Source organism: Symsagittifera roscoffensis, chromosome 2 (genome assembly GCF_963678635.1).
Source record: "Symsagittifera roscoffensis chromosome 2, txSymRosc1.1, whole genome shotgun sequence".
NCBI classification, from domain to species: domain Eukaryota; kingdom Metazoa; phylum Xenacoelomorpha; order Acoela; family Convolutidae; genus Symsagittifera; species Symsagittifera roscoffensis.
This window is the reverse complement of record NC_087063.1, coordinates 53,538,330-53,557,442: the sequence shown is the minus strand read 5'-3', so window position 1 is coordinate 53,557,442 and position 19,113 is coordinate 53,538,330. Positions and strand designations below refer to the sequence as shown.

General features: G+C 36.2%; 1 protein-coding gene and 1 pseudogene across 1 annotated transcript; both read right to left on the bottom strand.

Annotated features, from left to right (window-relative positions):
• Positions 1 to 7,517: 7,517 nt before the first annotated feature.
• On the bottom strand, positions 7,518 to 11,244 carry LOC134839878 (pre-mRNA-processing factor 6-like; annotated as a pseudogene).
• Positions 11,245 to 13,974: 2,730 nt separating this feature from the next.
• On the bottom strand, positions 13,975 to 17,859 carry LOC134839877 (pre-mRNA-processing factor 6-like). The gene is made up of 2 exons (XM_063855503.1): positions 17,845 to 17,859; positions 13,975 to 16,748 (listed from the first exon to the last, which is right to left on the bottom strand). The coding sequence occupies exons 1-2, from the start codon at positions 17,857 to 17,859 to the stop codon at positions 14,157 to 14,159; spliced, it is 2,607 nt and encodes an 868-aa protein (XP_063711573.1). The 3' UTR covers positions 13,975 to 14,156.
• Between the last annotated feature and the right edge of the window lie 1,254 nt (positions 17,860 to 19,113).

Genomic DNA, 19,113 nt, shown 5'->3' with positions numbered 1-19,113 from the left:
ACAAAGTACAAAAATTCAATTTTAACAGCAAAAAATCAAGGTCTGCTCGGGACCCAAACTTTTGAACTTAAGTTGCAAAAACGACAGTGATACTCTAGGTGATTGCTGAGACAGTGTATCTACTCACCGCTCAACGCCCGTTATCTAAATTGAGCCCAATCTCAGATTGCAAAAGTAGTTTTTGAGAAAACGAAAAAATCCAAAAATATAATATGGGCCGTTAAAAGAAGTAAACATTTTTTTCATCTCTTCTGCTCTTTTGAGTTTTTGATCATTTGCTGGTTTTTGAATGAACCCTTTACTTGTTGGCTTTTATTCTAGCAATCAAAACAACTGATGAGTGATTTCGAAACAGGCGAAGCGGAGCATGGCATCGCTTGAAATACCACAACAGCATAAAAAACGAGCCGAAAAAATGGAAAGTGTTTCAAAAAACTAGATCGGCCAAAACTTAAATGTCTTAAATCTCGATGAAAGCACATTTCAGTCCAAACTTTCCTTTATTTGGAAAACAAATTAGCAATGTAACAAAACTTACACATTTAAAACAAAGCTGACACAAATTGAGTCGAAAAAAAATGTGTTTATAGGAACAACTTGAGAACTCAAAGCCTTTTGGAACTAGAGAAAATTACACTTTCAATTGCACCTACAATTAGGTTTACTTATAGAAGAAAAAAATCCGAAATGGGCCAATGAAGCTGACATCTATGAGCAGACACCAGTTGAGCCGAAACATATAATTTAATTAACTTTTTTTTGTAAATTCCAAGTCCCTGAAACAATGAACTACACCTGCATTTGCAACTACAATGATAGCTGCTAACAGCACACTCAAAATCCCCGAGGTGGCAACTAAGCCAACAAAACTTGAGCAGACAAACAAAGTACAAAAATTCAATTTTAACAGCAAAAAATCAAGGTCTGCTCGGGACCCAAACTTTTGAACTTAAGTTGCAAAAACGACAGTGATACTCTAGGTGATTGCTGAGACAGTGTATCTACTCACCGCTCAACGCCCGTTATCTAAATTGAGCCCAATCTCAGATTGCAAAAGTAGTTTTTGAGAAAACGAAAAAATCCAAAAATATAATATGGGCCGTTAAAAGAAGTAAACATTTTTTTCATCTCTTCTGCTCTTTTGAGTTTTTGATCATTTGCTGGTTTTTGAATGAACCCTTTACTTGTTGGCTTTTATTCTAGCAATCAAAACAACTGATCAGTGATTTCGAAACAGGCGAAGCGGAGCATGGCATCGCTTGAAATACCACAACAGCATAAAAAACGAGCCGAAAAAATGGAAAGTGTTTCAAAAAACTAGATCGGCCAAAACTTAAATGTCTTAAATCTCGATGAAAGCACAATTCAGTCCAAACTTTCCTTTATTTGGAAAACAAATTAGCAATGGAACAAAACTTACACATTTAAAACAAAGCTGACACAAATTGAGTCGAAAAAAAATGTATTTATAGGAACAACTTGAGAACTCAAAGCCTTTTGGAACTAGAGAGAATTACACTTTCAATTGCACCTACAATTAGGTTTACTTATAGAAGAAAAAAATCCGAAATGGGCCAATGAAGCTGACATCTATGAGCAGACACCAGTTGAGCCGAAACATATAATTTAATTAACTTTTTTTTGTAAATTCCAAGTCCCTGAAACAATGAACTACACCTGCATTTGCAACTACAATGATAGCTGCTAACAGCACACTCAAAATCCCCGAGGTGGCAACTAAGCCAACAAAACTTGAGCAGACAAACAAAGTCCAAAAATTCAATTTTAACAGCAAAAAATCAAGGTCTGCTCGGGACCCAAACTTTTGAACTTAAGTTGCAAAAACGACGGTGTTACTCTAGGTGATTGCTGAGGCAGTGTATCTACTCGCCGCTCGATATCTAAATTGAGCCCAATCTCAAATTGCAAAATTAGTTTTTGAGAAATCCAAAAATATAATATGGGCCGTTAAAAGAAGTAAATATATTTTTTCATCTCTTCTGCTCTTTTGACCATTTGCTCGTTTTTGAATGAACCCTTTACTTGTTGGCTTTTACTCTAGCAACGGAACAAAACTTACACAAGAAAACAAAGCTGACACAAACTGAGAAAAGTGTGTTTTTAAGAACAACTTTAGAACTTAAAGCCTTTTTGAAACTACAAAAACAGCTCTTTCAGTTGCACCTAAAATGAAGTTAACTTATAACACGAAAAAAATCCAAAACGTGCCAATGAAGCTGACATCTTTGAGCAGACACCAGTTGAGCCGAAACATAATATATTTTAGATAACTTATTTTGTAACTTCCAAGTCCCTGAAACAATGAACTACACTTGCACTTGCAACTACAATGATAGCGGCTTACAGCACACTCGAAATCCGCGGAAAACGATGGTGTCAGTCTAGGTAATCACTGAAGTTCTGTAGCTTCCCACCGCCCATTATCTCAGCTGAGCCCAATCTCCGATTGGGAGAGTATTTTTAAGAAAACAAAAAAAATCCGAAAACGTAATACGGGTAGAAATTTCTATTTCCCCCAGATGCTTCAAAGGCAAGGCTATAGACAGTGGGGTAAAATTTAAAAAAATGTTTAGAGGATGAGCAAGCACACAGGAGAGCAAGAGTTCTTTCCATTAATACCCCTTTTCTCAAAATTGGTAGAGTATTTTGAGATATACTTCAGTTTTTGCAAAAATAAACACAAAAAAAAACATTTCCAGAACGTCTCAAAAGTTCTTTGAACTAAGAAAAAACCCAATCCTATACATTTTAATAACATCTGTTTTCTTCAAGTAAAAAATCTAGGCAAAATAGCTCAATCAGAAACTCAACTTACTAACGGAACAAAACTTACTAACGGAACAAGGAAGCGGAAACAAAAAAGACAATCCTTGAGCAGACATCATTTAAGCCGAAAAAATTTGATTTTTATAAAATTTAAAGTCCCCCGCTACTTCTATGAACCACAATTGAAACTAACAAGATAATGGCTAACAGCACAAGAAAATCTGTGATGTGGCAGCTAAGCCGAAAAACTTGAGCAGCAAAACGAAAATCCGACAATTCAATATTAATCGGGACACAATTTTATTTAATATGTATTGAAATAAAAGGTCTCACCGGAACTCGAACCCCAACCTTTACGTACAAAAGCAACTACAACACTTCCGGGCCATGAAAAAAAAGGAACCTGGAAGTTCTAAGAGTTCAATAATAAAGCAAGTTCAGTTTCTTGTTAGAAATGTTTACGGGGTTAAAAAGTCTAATTCCTGATTACAAGACACTTGCACAAGCATAAACCTCTAAAAACACTCGTTTTTTTTCGATCTTTTGTTTGTCGGTATTTTATATTGTTTCATGATTTTTTCTTACTTCGTTCAGTTGGATGATTCTTTTCTAGGCAAAGTCTGCAGGAATTAATTTGTTTTTCAAACAAAAGAGCACATCTAGTTTTTTCTCATGAAGCAAACTTTTACACCCCCGTTTATACGGTGATTCAAACGATCAACATTTTCTGTAGTAATCTACTGTAACATATTCCGCTATAAATAAGACTGGACAAAACTAAGGAGTTCCATTCAATAGCACGTGCCGTTAACTGTATTTTATGCCGTAAGATAACTATCTCGCACACCAGTTCGCTAAGACACAATAACTCCGTTCAAAAAACTCAACTTTTTGTCCAAACTAATGCGAAGATACCATTTGTTTTTCAAAAAAAGGAATTAATTTGTTTTTCAAACAAAAGAGCACATCTTCTAGTTTTTTTCTCATGAAGCAAACTTTTACACCCCCGTTTATGCGGTGATTCAAACTATCAACATTTTCTATTGTAATCTACTGTAACACATTCCGCTATAAATAAGACTGGACAAAACTAAGGAGTTCAATTCAATAGCACGTGCCGTTAACTGCATTTTATACCGTAAGATAACTATCTCGCACACCAGTTCGCTAAGACACAATAATTCCGTTCAAAAAACTCAACTTTTTGTCCAAACTAATGCCAAGATACCATTTGTTTTTCAAAAAAAAAGGAATTAATTTGTTTTTCAAACCAAAGAGCACATCTTCTAGTTTTTTTCTCATGAAGCAAACTTTTACACCCCCGTTTATGCGGTGATTCAAACGATCAACATTTTCTATTGTAATCTACTTTAACACATTCCGCTATAAATAAGACTGGACAAAACTAAGGAGTTCAATTCAATAGCACGTGCCGTTAACTGCATTTTATACCGTAAGATAACTATCTCGCACACCAGTTCGCTAAGACACAATAATTCCGTTTAAAAAGCTCAGCTTTTTGTCCAAACTAATGCTAAGATATCATGCGGATTCTTGAGTTTTCAGTTCTTCTTTTTCAAAAAAATATATTTAAAATATGATTGAGTTTTTGTCAAATCTGATTATATTTATGTCTCCATTAATCATAAGTTCATTCTCGGATAATTTCTGTAATCGTTTATGAGGATTCTTGTAAAATTGACTTCCCAACATGCAAATTCTTTTCCGCAAAAAGAGAAAATGTCTTATCCACGAATTGAACAGTTTGAAACTGATTTCCCAATTTACTCCCCAAAATTCGTTAATATACAATTTGAAAATTTTCATACCGAGCACTGTACCATGTGGTACCTCGTGATTTACTGCAAAACTCTAAGCTATCTGAGTTCCAAATCCAAAACCTTTTTCTGATTGGTACTTACTTCATGAAACTAATCCAATCAGAGAAAAATGGATCAATAGACAAAAAATAATTTCCGCTCGTAATTCTCAAAACTGACACCCACCTTCGAAAAAAGTCACGCGTTTGCTCGAGTTTCTCTTTCGTGATCTGAATTACATCAATTTAGTTCAACAAACCAAATTAAACTGAAAATAACAAAAATATGGCCAACAGAGAGGGTTGGAAAAGTGTCAAAGAACAAGAAAACAGCAAAAAGTTGCAAGAAAAATTTTGATTATATTATAACTTTTGGAAAAACTTTTTATTTCAGGTTAAAGCTCTTCGAAATAATCATGGTTTCCAATTTTTTTTTTCTTCAAAATTACCCCAATCCAAGAAAACTGAACAAATAGTTAAGTTGTTCATACTGCTAATTCTAAAAATAAAATTCCCCTTTCGAAACCAAAATTATACCACTATTTCCGCTTGAATTGAACTCAACAAAAGCAAAAAGACCTAAAAACGTTTATAAATGCACTAAGACATAAGATAGACTTCTGTAGTTATTAGAGCATTTCCAGTTTTTTTTTTAGAAAAAACCAATTAACAAATTATCACATCTTTCTTCAACACAAAATCAAAAATGAAATTGAGAAAAACCGCAATTAATTAAAAAACACAAAAAGCCACATGACCTAAATAAGTAAAATATCGTTTCATTCATCACTTAATAAGTCCATCGCTTACTGTAAATCACAATTAAAACGAGTGTAACTGTAATTGCTTATGAAAGTTTTAAAAACCAAAAAGAAAACATTTTCAAATGAATTGGAACATCAACCAAAAACTGCAAAAATACAATGTGCAGCAGAGTATACAACAAATAGGTGAAATTCCAAAAACGTGCCACACTTCAATACGTTCGTCACACTTAAAAACCTGACAAAATCTAATGAAAATGAATGATATCCTTTCAAAAATTTTGAGGCAGACTTGTTTGCTTACGCGAAAAATGAGATTTTCAATATGCAAAGACACTGTGGACTAGGGTGAATTTGAAAAACTCAAAACAAATAAAACAGCGGCTATAAAAAAAACAAATGTGAATCGTGAATCAATGAGCTCAAAAACATTACAAAAGAACAGAATTGCAATTTCATTAGAAACAATCGCAAAGATTTTAGATCATGTGAACTAATTTTTATCTAGGCTAATCAAGTTATTCACACGGAGGCCAAACTGCGCTTCGCAAACACTCGCGAGAACACGATAAAAAAGAAGCTCTATCAAATGATATAAGAAAAAAAAGAGAAATAAGCCTCGAATTAGCTAAAATTCGGCCCGATCTAGGGTTCGAATCTGCTACCTAGCAAATGAGTCCCATTCACTAGCCACGGATGCTTAAGATCCGCAAAAATTAGCACCCACAACGCAGCTACATATGCTTAAAGATAGCTAATTCGCTATCTTTAAGCAGCAAAAGTAGCACCAAATACAAAAAAAAACACAATTTTGCATGTAATAAATTGGAAAGCATAAAGCCAAATTATGTATAAATTATGCATTTCAAAGAATTGCAAGCTACATTGAATTGGAAAAATTCTGTCAAGGCAGATGATTTTATACTGCTACCGCAGCCTACCGATTTAATAGTGCCAGCTCTTTTATTTGCTACTTAATTGAAAAAAAAGAAAGTTCGTACTAATACACTTTGCTTCGCAAGAGTAATCAACTTCCGAAACAAGAGATCGATCACGTCTTTCGTACCCTTTACACTTTTGCTGTTCGGTAGTGGAAGCTGCCTTTCTGCTGACAAAGGAACTGAAATGAACTTGAAAATAAATCAAAAGCGAAACCGGTAAAAGTCTTAAAATTTGTCAAAAATTTCTAGTGAGTGATTTGGTTGCTCTGAAAAACAAATTGGCAACTAATCCCACAAAAACTAAATCAAAAGCGACGAAAAGAAAATTAAATCACATAACTTATGAGAAACTTGGCCAAAACAATGTAAAATTTCTCAAAGAGCTCAGAAAAAAACACAACTAAATAATTGCTAAATCACTTCGTTTATTAAGAAGTAAGGAGACCAAACTGCTGGCCTCAATTCAATTGGGAATGATAGCTGAACCAGACTAACTGACTGTCTACGCCACGCGAAAACTGAAGACTGTTAAACAATCATTATCTTTCAGATGTTGCAAGAAAAATCTGTCTAGAGCAACTTAAGAGTCTGTATTAACATCCTCAGCAGCAATTTCGAATTTCAAATTTCAGAGAAAAAAGATCGCCTTAAAGCTCTTTTAATTTTAAGAACAATTAATGATTGACACTTAGAGGATAAAATTTAGAAAACTGGATCAAAAGGTACAGAACATTTTTCATTTCGCTAGGAAATCTGATAATTAAATCCACTTTTGAAATTAGTAGTCGATCACGTTTTTCGTGATATTTACACTTTCGATGTTCGATAGAGGAATGTGCCTTCCTCTTTATTCCTTTTTACGAAGAAAAAAACTGACCTTAGAAAGAAATCATAAGTCACAGAAGTGAACACTTATATTTGCGAGTTAGGTTAGAAACAAAGAAGGTTCGCTCAAAAAACACTAGCTGCTTGCTAGCGTAAAAATAATTTAAGCCAAAAAGGTGAACCGGCCATTTAGCTACTGCAAGAACAGCTACTGGAAAAAAATCTGGCGACAATAATTAATTAATTCCGATAATAGAAATGACAAATACACTACAGAAAAGTTTCACGCAATGCGTAGCACAACTTTGTACTAATTGGAATTGTCCATTCCGCCTTCGCGCCTCTTGTAGACTTTTCCAACAGTTCCTCTTACCATCCTCAAGTTTTTTGACAACTTTCAATCACTTCAGAGTTTTTCGATTGGTGGCAAGCTGTCGGCTACTAATTTCAAAACTTCACATGTGTCTTTTCGCCAATTTATAATATCTTTTGACACTTTACACCAGTACTCGCCGTGTCTAGGATCAGCTTTTTCACACCGCGCTTCAATTTCCTTCAACACCTCTTCCTTTCCATACTGTTTCTCAAATTTGTACAGATAAGCCCAACTGTCACCCAGATCGCTGTCCAGCTTTAAAGCCCTAGCGAACCAGTCACGACTTTTCTGGATTTTCCTGTCACACCAGAACAAAAGAGCAATACTCAAAACAACATGAGGGTCATGCTCGCATTTCTTCAGAGCGTCCAGACTTTTGGATTTCCGCTGGGGCCGACCCTCCATAAAAATTGCTTCGGACCAAAGCTTTCCGGCCGTAGGACATTCTTGCAAAGCCCGCGCCATTAGATTATGGCCAATTACATGATTACCATTTCTCATTTCGAGTCGAATAGCTTCCAACCATAGATCCGCATTTTGAGGATTCTTTTACCTGGCCTTTTCTAACAAAGCGCGGGCTCGTATGACATTTTTCAGGTTTTCCTCAAACCTGGACAAAAGGATCCAAAGTGTTATTGCATGTGGACATTTCTTCAGTCCATCGTTGTAAAGTTTTCTAGTTTCTTCAGTATTGTTTGATATCTGCTCTAATTGACCAAGCATCATCCACATTTTGTCGAAGTTTTCATACATCTTCACACCTTCTCGAGCTAGCCTCTTCGCTTCGTCAAACTCGCCCAGAGCCCATTCCAATTTTATTGACTTCATCAGTACTCGAGCTGTCATCGAGCTACTTCGTGCATTTTTCAGCAAGGTTCTCGCTCTTGAGAAATGCCCGTTTTCACTTTCCAGTTTCACCGCAGCTAGCCAAATTTTCTCACTGTTCGGGTTCGCTTTGAATGCAAGTGCTAGAATCTGGCGAGCGGCATTCACGTCATTAGCAAGCCACTTTGTCTTGGCACCCATTAACCATAGGTCCTCTGCTTTGGGACAATGTATAACTGCTTGTTGCAACAACGATTCCAAGGTCTCACGTGATCCTTTCGCGCGCTCGAAATGAGCGGCTTCCTCCCATATTCGTTGGTGACTGGGGAAAATATGAAGGGCGTGCATGTATATTGCTCTGGCGCATTCTATGGAACCCTTTGAGGTCATAGTCTCTGAATCATTTAGCCAGACATCTTCGCGATCTTGTTCGTCAACGTTCATTCCTATGACGTTCGATATTATAGCCTGACATGTTAAGATATTCCCAGCTTTCTCACAATTTTCCGCATCAGTCAGCCACTCTTCCCTTGAAACGTCAACTCTATGATTTCGCAGTGACTCTATAGATCTCTTGATGATCTTGTCTACATTCTCTCGGTTACCAGCCGGGTCTTCCAGCTTCGCAGCTGTGAGCCAAATTTGCCTGTCATTCGGAATATTTTGTCTAGCATTATTCAAAACTGCCTTAGCATTTTCATAGCCTTCTAATTTTGCGAGAGCCAACCACATATCTACGCTTTGAGGACAACACTCAACAGCTCTTCCAAGCATAATTCGGGCCTCGTCTTCGTCCTCCAAGTCTACCGCAGTTTTCCACAGCTTCACTGAATTGGGAATATGTTCCAGAGCCTTCCTATATACCCTTTTCTTCGCCTTATTATCAGCTTCGAGATCTGCTGCTTTCAACCACAATTTAACGGACAATGGTAATTGCCGCACAGCTTGTGCTACTACCACTTTTCCGGTATCTCCAGGCTGTAATCTGATTGCTTCTAGCCAACAGTCTTCACTTTTTGGACAGGCCTCGGTTCCCTTCATTATTAAGTTTCTGGCCACTTGCAACTTACCAACAACCTCTTCCAACCTAGCTGAGGCTATCCAAGCAGGAGCATGACCTGGATTGGTATCGCGCACTGATTTCAACAACAACCTCGCTTTCTTCACGTCTTGTATATCGCCCCCATAGGCTGGCAACATAGATTGCAAATCAGTCAAGTATCCCTTCGGATCGACTGTGGTCTGTCCAGTAACGGAATCTGAAACCTGCTTCAATTTTATGTCAATCAGAGTGTTTCTTGCCTCGCCCACTTTCCTCAAATCGACGCTTGATGTTCCCAATGTTGAGAGCGTACCCGGAGTTGTAAGGCCTGCTTTTGGATCAACCGAAGATGTCGTCGCATCTTGACCGGCAGCACGCGCTAAAACCGAGTCCGGCAAAGGTGTCATTTGCTCTTGACGCAAACTGCGCTGCTTCCTATTTCGACTATCCCCCACTTCCGGTATATTTAACCACTCGTCGCTACTCACTTCGGCTAATTTGCGCTTCAAATCTGAAAACTGCTGCTGTATCTTGGGTCTTTCCTCTCGCACTTTCCTAACTTCTTCTTGAAACTTCAGCTCTCTTCGTTCTTTTCTTCTCTCGTCCAGTCGCCTGTCGATTGAATCATATATCATATCGGCCTCCTCATCGTCTTTCTCGTAAGGTGCATTTCCGAACAGACTGCCTCCATATCTATTGAACTCAACAAAATTAGCATCATTCAAATCTTCATTTTCATCTTCATCGTCGTCTTTCTAAAGCACAACAAAAAAAATTGATTTAAAAAGAGTAAACTATGTTCATATTCTTTAACACGCCAACAGAAAGCATTTATTTTACAGCTTCATGATTTATCTCAAGTTCTCTTTAACTGAGGGGCTGAGTTAAGATTTCCAATGAGTGGACTTTACAAGAGACCTTCATTTGGAAGAAAAACCTGAATGGCGAGCTGATAAAAAACAAGAAGCCAAACAGAAGCCGAAACCGCCAAAACAAGAAGCGAATATAAAAAATAAGCGTGTAAAAATTTCTATACTTTGAAATTTCAAAGTGTTTGAAAAAAATTAGTTGAACCAAATAAATGAAAAATTCAAGTCGCTAATAAAACCAGATAAGAATTTTCTTTTTTGTACCACAACAACACGATAATTAAAAAATAGTTGTTGAACTGATTAAAAAAAATTAACACTAAAAAACGGCATCTATCTCCAAATTTAATACATCAATAAAAACAATACAATAGATAAGAAAAAGGAATAGCAAGAAATGGCAAACAATTGTTACAGAACAACTAATCAGATCAAAAAATGGCAAAAAAAACAATATTTGGAAGAGACTAACCTTAAAGCTACAATCCAAACGATGTCGAAGATTTTCTATAGTAATCTACTTTAACACATTCCGCTATAAATAAGACTGGACAAAACTAAGGAGTTCAATTCAATAGCACGTGCCGTTAACTGCATTTTATACCGTAAGATAACTATCTCGCACACCAGTTCGCTAAGACACAATAATTCCGTTTAAAAAGCTCAGCTTTTTGTCCAAACTAATGCCAAGATATCATGCGGATTCTTGAGTTTTCAGTTCTTCTTTTTCAAAAAAATATATTTAAAATATGATTGAGTTTTTGTCAAATCTGATTATATTTATGTCTCCATTAATCATAAGTTCATTCTCGGATAATTTCTGTAATCGTTTATGAGGATTCTTGTAAAATTGACTTCCCAACATGCAAATTCTTTTCCGCAAAAAGAGAAAATGTCTTATCCACGAATTGAACAGTTTGAACCTGATTTCCCAATTTACTCCCCAAAATTCGTTAATATACAATTTGAAAATTTTCATACCGAGCACTGTACCATGTGGTACCTCGTGATTTACTGCAAAACTCTAAGCTATCTGAGTTCCAAATCCAAAACCTTTTTCTGATTGGTACTTACTTCATGAAACTAATCCAATCAGAGAAAAATGGATCAATAGACAAAAAATAATTTCCGCTCGTAATTCTCAAAACTGACACCCACCTTCGAAAAAAGTCACGCGTTTGCTCGAGTTTCTCTTTCGTGATCTGAATTACATCAATTTAGTTCAACAAACCAAATTAAACTGAAAATAACAAAAATATGGCCAACAGAGAGGGTTGGAAAAGTGTCAAAGAACAAGAAAACAGCAAAAAGTTGCAAGAAAAATTTTGATTATATTATAACTTTTGGAAAAACTTTTTATTTCAGGTTAAAGCTCTTCGAAATAATCATGGTTTCCAATTTTTTTTTCTTCAAAATTACCCCAATCCAAGAAAACTGAACAAATAGTTAAGTTGTTCATACTGCTAATTCTAAAAATAAAATTCCCCTTTCGAAACCAAAATTATACCACTATTTCCGCTTGAATTGAACTCAACAAAAGCAAAAAGACCTAAAAACGTTTATAAATGCACTAAGACATAAGATAGACTTCTGTAGTTATTAGAGCATTTCCAGTTTTTTTTTTAGAAAAAACCAATTAACAAATTATCACATCTTTCTTCAACACAAAATCAAAAATGAAATTGAGAAAAACCGCAATTAATTGAAAAACACAAAAAGCCACATGACCTAAATAAGTAAAATATCGTTTCATTCATCATTTAATAAGTCCATCGCTTACTGTAAATCACAATTAAAACGAGTGTAACTGTAATTGCTTATGAAAGTTTTAAAAACCAAAAAGAAAACATTTTCAAATGAATTGGAACATCAACCAAAAACTGCAAAATTACAATGTGCAGCAGAGTATACAACAAATAGGTGAAATTCCAAAAACGTGCCACACTTCAATACGTTCGTCACACTTAAAAACCTGACAAAATCTAATGAAAATGAATGATATCCTTTCAAAAATTTTGAGGCAGACTTGTTTGCTTACGCGAAAAATGAGATTTTCAATATGCAAAGACACTGTTGACTAGGGTGAATTTGAAAAACTCAAAACAAATAAAACAGCGGCTATAAAAAAAAAACAAATGTGAATCGTGAATCAATGAGCTCAAAAACATTAGAAAAGAACAGAATTGCAATTTCATTAGAAACAATCGCAAAGATTTAAGATCATGTGAACTAATTTTCATCTAGGCTAATCAAGTTATTCACACGGAGGCCAAACTGCGCTTCGCAAACACTCGCGAGAACACGATAAAAAAGAAGCTCTATCAAATGATATAAGAAAAAAAAGAGAAATAAGCCTCGAATTAGCTAAAATTCGGCCCGATCTAGGGTTCGAATCTGCTACCTAGCAAATGAGTCCCATTCACTAGCCACGGATGCTTAAGATCCGCAAAAATTAGCACCCACAACGCAGCTACATATGCTTAAAGATAGCTAATTCGCTATCTTTAAGCAGCAAAAGTAGCACCAAATACAAAAAAAAACACAATTTTGCATGTAATAAATTGGAAAGCATAAAGCCAAATTATGTATAAATTATGCATTTCAAAGAATTGCAAGCTACATTGAATTGGAAAAATTCTGTCAAGGCAGATGATTTTATACTGCTACCGCAGCCTACCGATTTAATAGTGCCAGCTCTTTTATTTGCTACTTAATTGAAAAAAAAAGAAAGTTCGTACTAATACACTTTGCTTCGCAAGAGTAATCAACTTCCGAAACAAGAGATCGATCACGTCTTTCGTACCCTTTACACTTTTGCTGTTCGGTAGTGGAAGCTGCCTTTCTGCTGACAAAGGAACTGAAATGAACTTGAAAATAAATCAAAAGCGAAACCGGTAAAAGTCTTAAAATTTGTCAAAAATTTCTAGTGAGTGATTTGGTTGCTCTGAAAAACAAATTGGCAACTAATCCCACAAAAACTAAATCAAAAGCGACGAAAAGAAAATTAAATCACATAACTTATGAGAAACTTGGCCAAAACAATGTAAAATTTCTCAAAGAGCTCAGAAAAAAACAACTAAATAATTGCTAAATCACTTCGTTTATTAAGAAGTAAGGAGACCAAACTGCTGGCCTCAATTCAATTGGGAATGATAGCTGAACCAGACTAACTGACTGTCTACGCCACGCGAAAACTGAAGACTGTTAAACAATCATTATCTTTCAGATGTATGCAAAAAAAATCTGTCTAGAGCAACTTAAGAGTCTGTATTAACATCCTCAGCAGCAATTTCGAATTTCAAATTTCAGAGAAAAAAGATCGCCTTAAAGCTCTTTTAATTTTAAGAACAATTAATGATTGACACTTAGAGGATAAAATTTAGAAAACTGGATCAAAAGGTACAGAACATTTTTCATTTCGCTAGGAAATCTGATAATTAAATCCACTTTTGAAATTAGTAGTCGATCACGTTTTTCGTGATATTTACACTTTCGATGTTCGATAGAGGAATGTGCCTTCCTCTTTATTCCTTTTTACGAAGAAAAAAACTGACCTTAGAAAGAAATCATAAGTCACAGAAGTGAACACTTATATTTGCGAGTTAGGTTAGAAACAAAGAAGGTTCGCTCAAAAAACACTAGCTGCTTGCTAGCGTAAAAATAATTTAAGCCAAAAAGGTGAACCGGCCATTTAGCTACTGCAAGAACAGCTACTGGAAAAAAATCTGGCGACAATAATTAATTAATTCCGATAATCGAAATGACAAATACACTACAGAAAAGTTTCACGCAATGCGTAGCACAACTTTGTACTAATTGGAATTGTCCATTCCGCCTTCGCGCCTCTTGTAGACTTTTCCAACAGTTCCTCTTACCGTCCTCAAGTTTTTTGACAACTTTCAATCACTTCAGAGTTTTTCGATTGGTGGCAAGCTGTCGGCTACTAATTTCAAAACTTCACATGTGTCTTTTCGCCAATTTATAATATCTTTTGACACTTTACACCAGTACTCGCCGTGTCTAGGATCAGCTTTTTCACACCGCGCTTCAATTTCCTTTAACACCTCTTCCTTTCCATACTGTTTCTCAAATTTGTACAGATAAGCCCAACTGTCACCCAGATCGCTGTCCAGCTTTAAAGCCCTAGCGAACCAGTCACGACTTTTCTGGATTTTCCTGTCACACCAGAACAAAAGAGCAATACTCAAAACAACATGAGGATCATGCTCGCATTTCTTCAGAGCGTCCAGACTTTTGGATTTCCGCTGGGGCCGACCCTCCATAAAAATTGCTTCGGACCAAAGCTTTCCGGCCGTAGGACATTCTTGCAAAGCCCGCGCCATTAGATTATGGCCAATTACATGATTACCATTTCTCATTTCGAGTCGAATAGCTTCCAACCATAGATCCGCATTTTGAGGATTCTTTAACCTGGCCTTTTCTAACAAAGCGCGGGCTCGTATGACATTTTTCAGGTTTTCCTCAAACCTGGACAAAAGGATCCAAAGTGTTATTGCATGTGGACATTTCTTCAGTCCATCGTTGTAAAGTTTTCTAGTTTCTTCAGTATTGTTTGATATCTGCTCTAATTGACCAAGCATCATCCACATTTTGTCGAAGTTTTCATACATCTTCACACCTTCTCGAGCTAGCCTCTTCGCTTCGTCAAACTCGCCCAGAGCCCATTCCAATTTTATTGACTTCATCAGTACTCGAGCTGTCATCGAGCTACTTCGTGCATTTTTCAGCAAGGTTCTCGCTCTTGAGAAATGCCCGTTTTCACTTTCCAGTTTCACCGCAGCTAGCCAAATTTTCTCACTGTTCGGGTTCGCTTTGAATGCAAGTGCTAGAATCTGGCGAGCGGCATTCACGTCATTAGCAAGCCACTTTGTCTTGGCACCCATTAACCATAGGTCCTCTGCTTTGGGACAATGTATAACTGCTTGTTGCAACAACGATTCCAAGGTCTCACGTGATCCTTTCGCGCGCTCGAAATGAGCGGCTTCCTCCCATATTCGTTGGTGACTGGGGAAAATATGAAGGGCGTGCATGTATATTGCTCTGGCGCATTCTATGGAACCCTTTGAGGTCATAGTCTCTGAATCATTTAGCCAGACATCTTCGCGATCTTGTTCGTCAACGTTCATTCCTATGACGTTCGATATTATAGCCTGACATGTTAAGATATTCCCAGCTTTCTCACAATTTTCCGCATCAGTCAGCCACTCTTCCCTTGAAACGTCAACTCTATGATTTCGCAGTGACTCTATAGATCTCTTGATGATCTTGTCTACATTCTCTCGGTTACCAGCCGTGTCTTCCAGCTTCGCAGCTGTGAGCCAAATTTGCCTGTCATTCGGAATATTTTGTCTAGCATTATTCAAAACTGCCTTAGCATTTTCATAGACTTCTAATTTTGCGAGAGCCAACCACATATCTACGCTTTGAGGACAACACTCAACAGCTCTTCCAAGCATAATTCGGGCCTCGTCTTCGTCCTCCAAGTCTACCGCAGTTTTCCACAGCTTCACTGAATTGGGAATATGTTCCAGAGCCTTCCTATATACCCTTTTCTTCGCCTTATTATCAGCTTCGAGATCTGCTGCTTTCAACCACAATTTAACGGACAATGGTAATTGCCGCACAGCTTGTGCTACTACCACTTTTCCGGTATCTCTAGGCTGTAATCTGATTGCTTCTAGCCAACAGTCTTCACTTTTTGGACAGGCCTCGGTTCCCTTCATTATTAAGTTTCTGGCCACTTGCAACTTACCAACAACCTCTTCCAACCTAGCTGAGGCTATCCAAGCAGGAGCATGACCTGGATTGGTATCGCGCACTGATTTCAACAACAACCTCGCTTTCTTCACGTCTTGTATATCGCCCCCATAGGCTGGCAACATAGATTGCAAATCAGTCAAGTATCCCTTCGGATCGACTGTGGTCTGTCCAGTAACGGAATCTGAAACCTGCTTCAATTTTATGTCAATCAGAGTGTTTCTTGCCTCGCCCACTTTCCTCAAATCGACGCTTGATGTTCCCAATGTTGAGAGCGTACCCGGAGTTGTAAGGCCTGCTTTTGGATCAACCGAAGATGTCGTCGCATCTTGACCGGCAGCACGCGCTAAAACCGAGTCCGGCAAAGGTGTCATTTGCTCTTGACGCAAACTGCGCTGCTTCCTATTTCGACTATCCCCCACTTCCGGTATATTTAACCACTCGTCGCTACTCACTTCGGCTAATTTGCGCTTCAAATCTGAAAACTGCTGCTGTATCTTGGGTCTTTCCTCTCGCACTTTCCTAACTTCTTCTTGAAAATTCAGCTCTCTTCGTTCTTTTCTTCTCTCGTCCAGTCGCCTGTCGATTGAATCATATATCATATCGGCCTCCTCATCGTCTTTCTCGTAAGGTGCATTTCCGAACAGACTGCCTCCATATCCATTGAACTCATCAAAATTAGCATCATTCAAATCTTCATTTTCATCTTCATCGTCGTCTTTCTAAAGCACAACAAAAAAAATTGATTTAAAAAGAGTAAACTATGTTCATATTCTTTAACACGCCAACAGAAAGCATTTATTTTACAGCTTCATGATTTATCTCAAGTTCTCTTTAACTGAGGGGCTGAGTTAAGATTTCCAATGAGTGGACTTTACAAGAGACCTTCATTTGGAAGAAAAACCTGAATGGCGAGCTGATAAAAAACAAGAAGCCAAACAGAAGCCGAAACAGCCAAAACAAGAAGCGAATATAAAAAATAAGCGTGTAAAAATTTCTATACTTTGAAATTTCAAAGTGTTTGAAAAAAATTAGTTGAACCAAATAAATGAAAAATTCAAGTCGCTAATAAAACCAGATAAGAATTTTCTTTTTTGTACCACAACAACACGATAATTAAAAAATAGTTGTAGAACTGATTAAAAAAAATTAACACTAAAAAACGGCATCTATCTCCAAATTTAATACATCAATAAAAACAATACAATAGATAAGAAAAAGGAATAGCAAGAAATGGCAAACAATTGTTACAGAACAACTAATCAGATCAAAAAATGGCAAAAAAAAACAATATTTGGAAGAGACTAACCTTAAAGCTACAATCCAAACGATGTCGAAGATTTTCTATAGTAATCTACTTTAACACATTCCGCTATAAATAAGACTGGACAAAACTAAGGAGTTCAATTCAATAGCACGTGCCGTTAACTGCATTTTATACCGTAAGATAACTATCTCGCACACCAGTTCGCTAAGACACAATAATTCCGTTTAAAAAGCTCAGCTTTTTGTCCAAACTAATGCCAAGATATCATGCGGATTCTTGAGTTTTCAGTTCTTCTTTTTCAAAAAAATATATTTAAAATATGATTGAGTTTTTGTCAAATCTGATTATATTTATGTCTCCATTAATCATAAGTTCATTCTCGGATAATTTCTGTAATCGTTTATGAGGATTCTTGTAAAATTGACTTCCCAACATGCAAATTCTTTTCCGCAAAAAGAGAAAATGTCTTATCCACGAATTGAACAGTTTGAACCTGATTTCCCAATTTACTCCCCAAAATTCGTTAATATACAATTTGAAAATTTTCATACCGAGCACTGTACCATGTGGTACCTCGTGATTTACTGCAAAACTCTAAGCTATCTGAGTTCCAAATCCAAAACCTTTTTCTGATTGGTACTTACTTCATGAAACTAATCCAATCAGAGAAAAATGGATCAATAGACAAAAAATAATTTCCGCTCGTAATTCTCAAAACTGACACCCACCTTCGAAAAAAGTCACGCGTTTGCTCGAGTTTCTCTTTCGTGATCTGAATTACATCAATTTAGTTCAACAAACCAAATTAAACTGAAAATAACAAAAATATGGCCAACAGAGAGGGTTGGAAAAGTGTCAAAGAACAAGAAAACAGCAAAAAGTTGCAAGAAAAATTTTGATTATATTATAACTTTTGGAAAAACTTTTTATTTCAGGTTAAAGCTCTTCGAAATAATCATGGTTTCCAATTTTTTTTTCTTCAAAATTACCCCAATCCAAGAAAACTGAACAAATAGTTAAGTTGTTCATACTGCTAATTCTAAAAATAAAATTCCCCTTTCGAAACCAAAATTATACCACTATTTCCGCTTGAATTGAACTCAACAAAAGCAAAAAGACCTAAAAACGTTTATAAATGCACTAAGACATAAGATAGACTTCTGTAGTTATTAGAGCATTTGCAGTTTTTTTTTAGAAAAAACCAATTAACAAATTATCACATCTTTCTTCAACACAAAATCAAAAACGAAATTGAGAAAAACCGCAATTAATTAAAAAACACAAAAAGCCACATGACCTAAATAAGTAAAATATCGTTTCATTCATCATTTAATAAGTCCATCGCTTACTGTAAATCACAATTAAAACGAGTGTAACTGTAATTGCTTATGAAAGTTTTAAAAACCAAAAAGAAAACATTTTCAAATGAATTGGAACATCAACCAAAAACTGCAAAATTACAATGTGCAGCAGAGTATACAACAAATAGGTGAAATTCCAAAAACGTGCCACACTTCAATACGTTCGTCACACTTAAAAACCTGACAAAATCTAATGAAAATGAATGATATCCTTTCAAAAATTTTGAGGCAGACTTGTTTGCTTACGCGAAAAATGAGATTTTCAATATGCAAAGACACTGTTGACTAGGGTGAATTTAAAAAACTCAAAACAAATAAAACAGCGGCTATAAAAAAAAACAAATGTGAATCGTGAATCAATGAGCTCAAAAACATTAGAAAAGAACAGAATTGCAATTTCATTAGAAACAATCGCAAAGATTTTAGATCATGTGAACTAATTTTCATCTAGGCTAATCA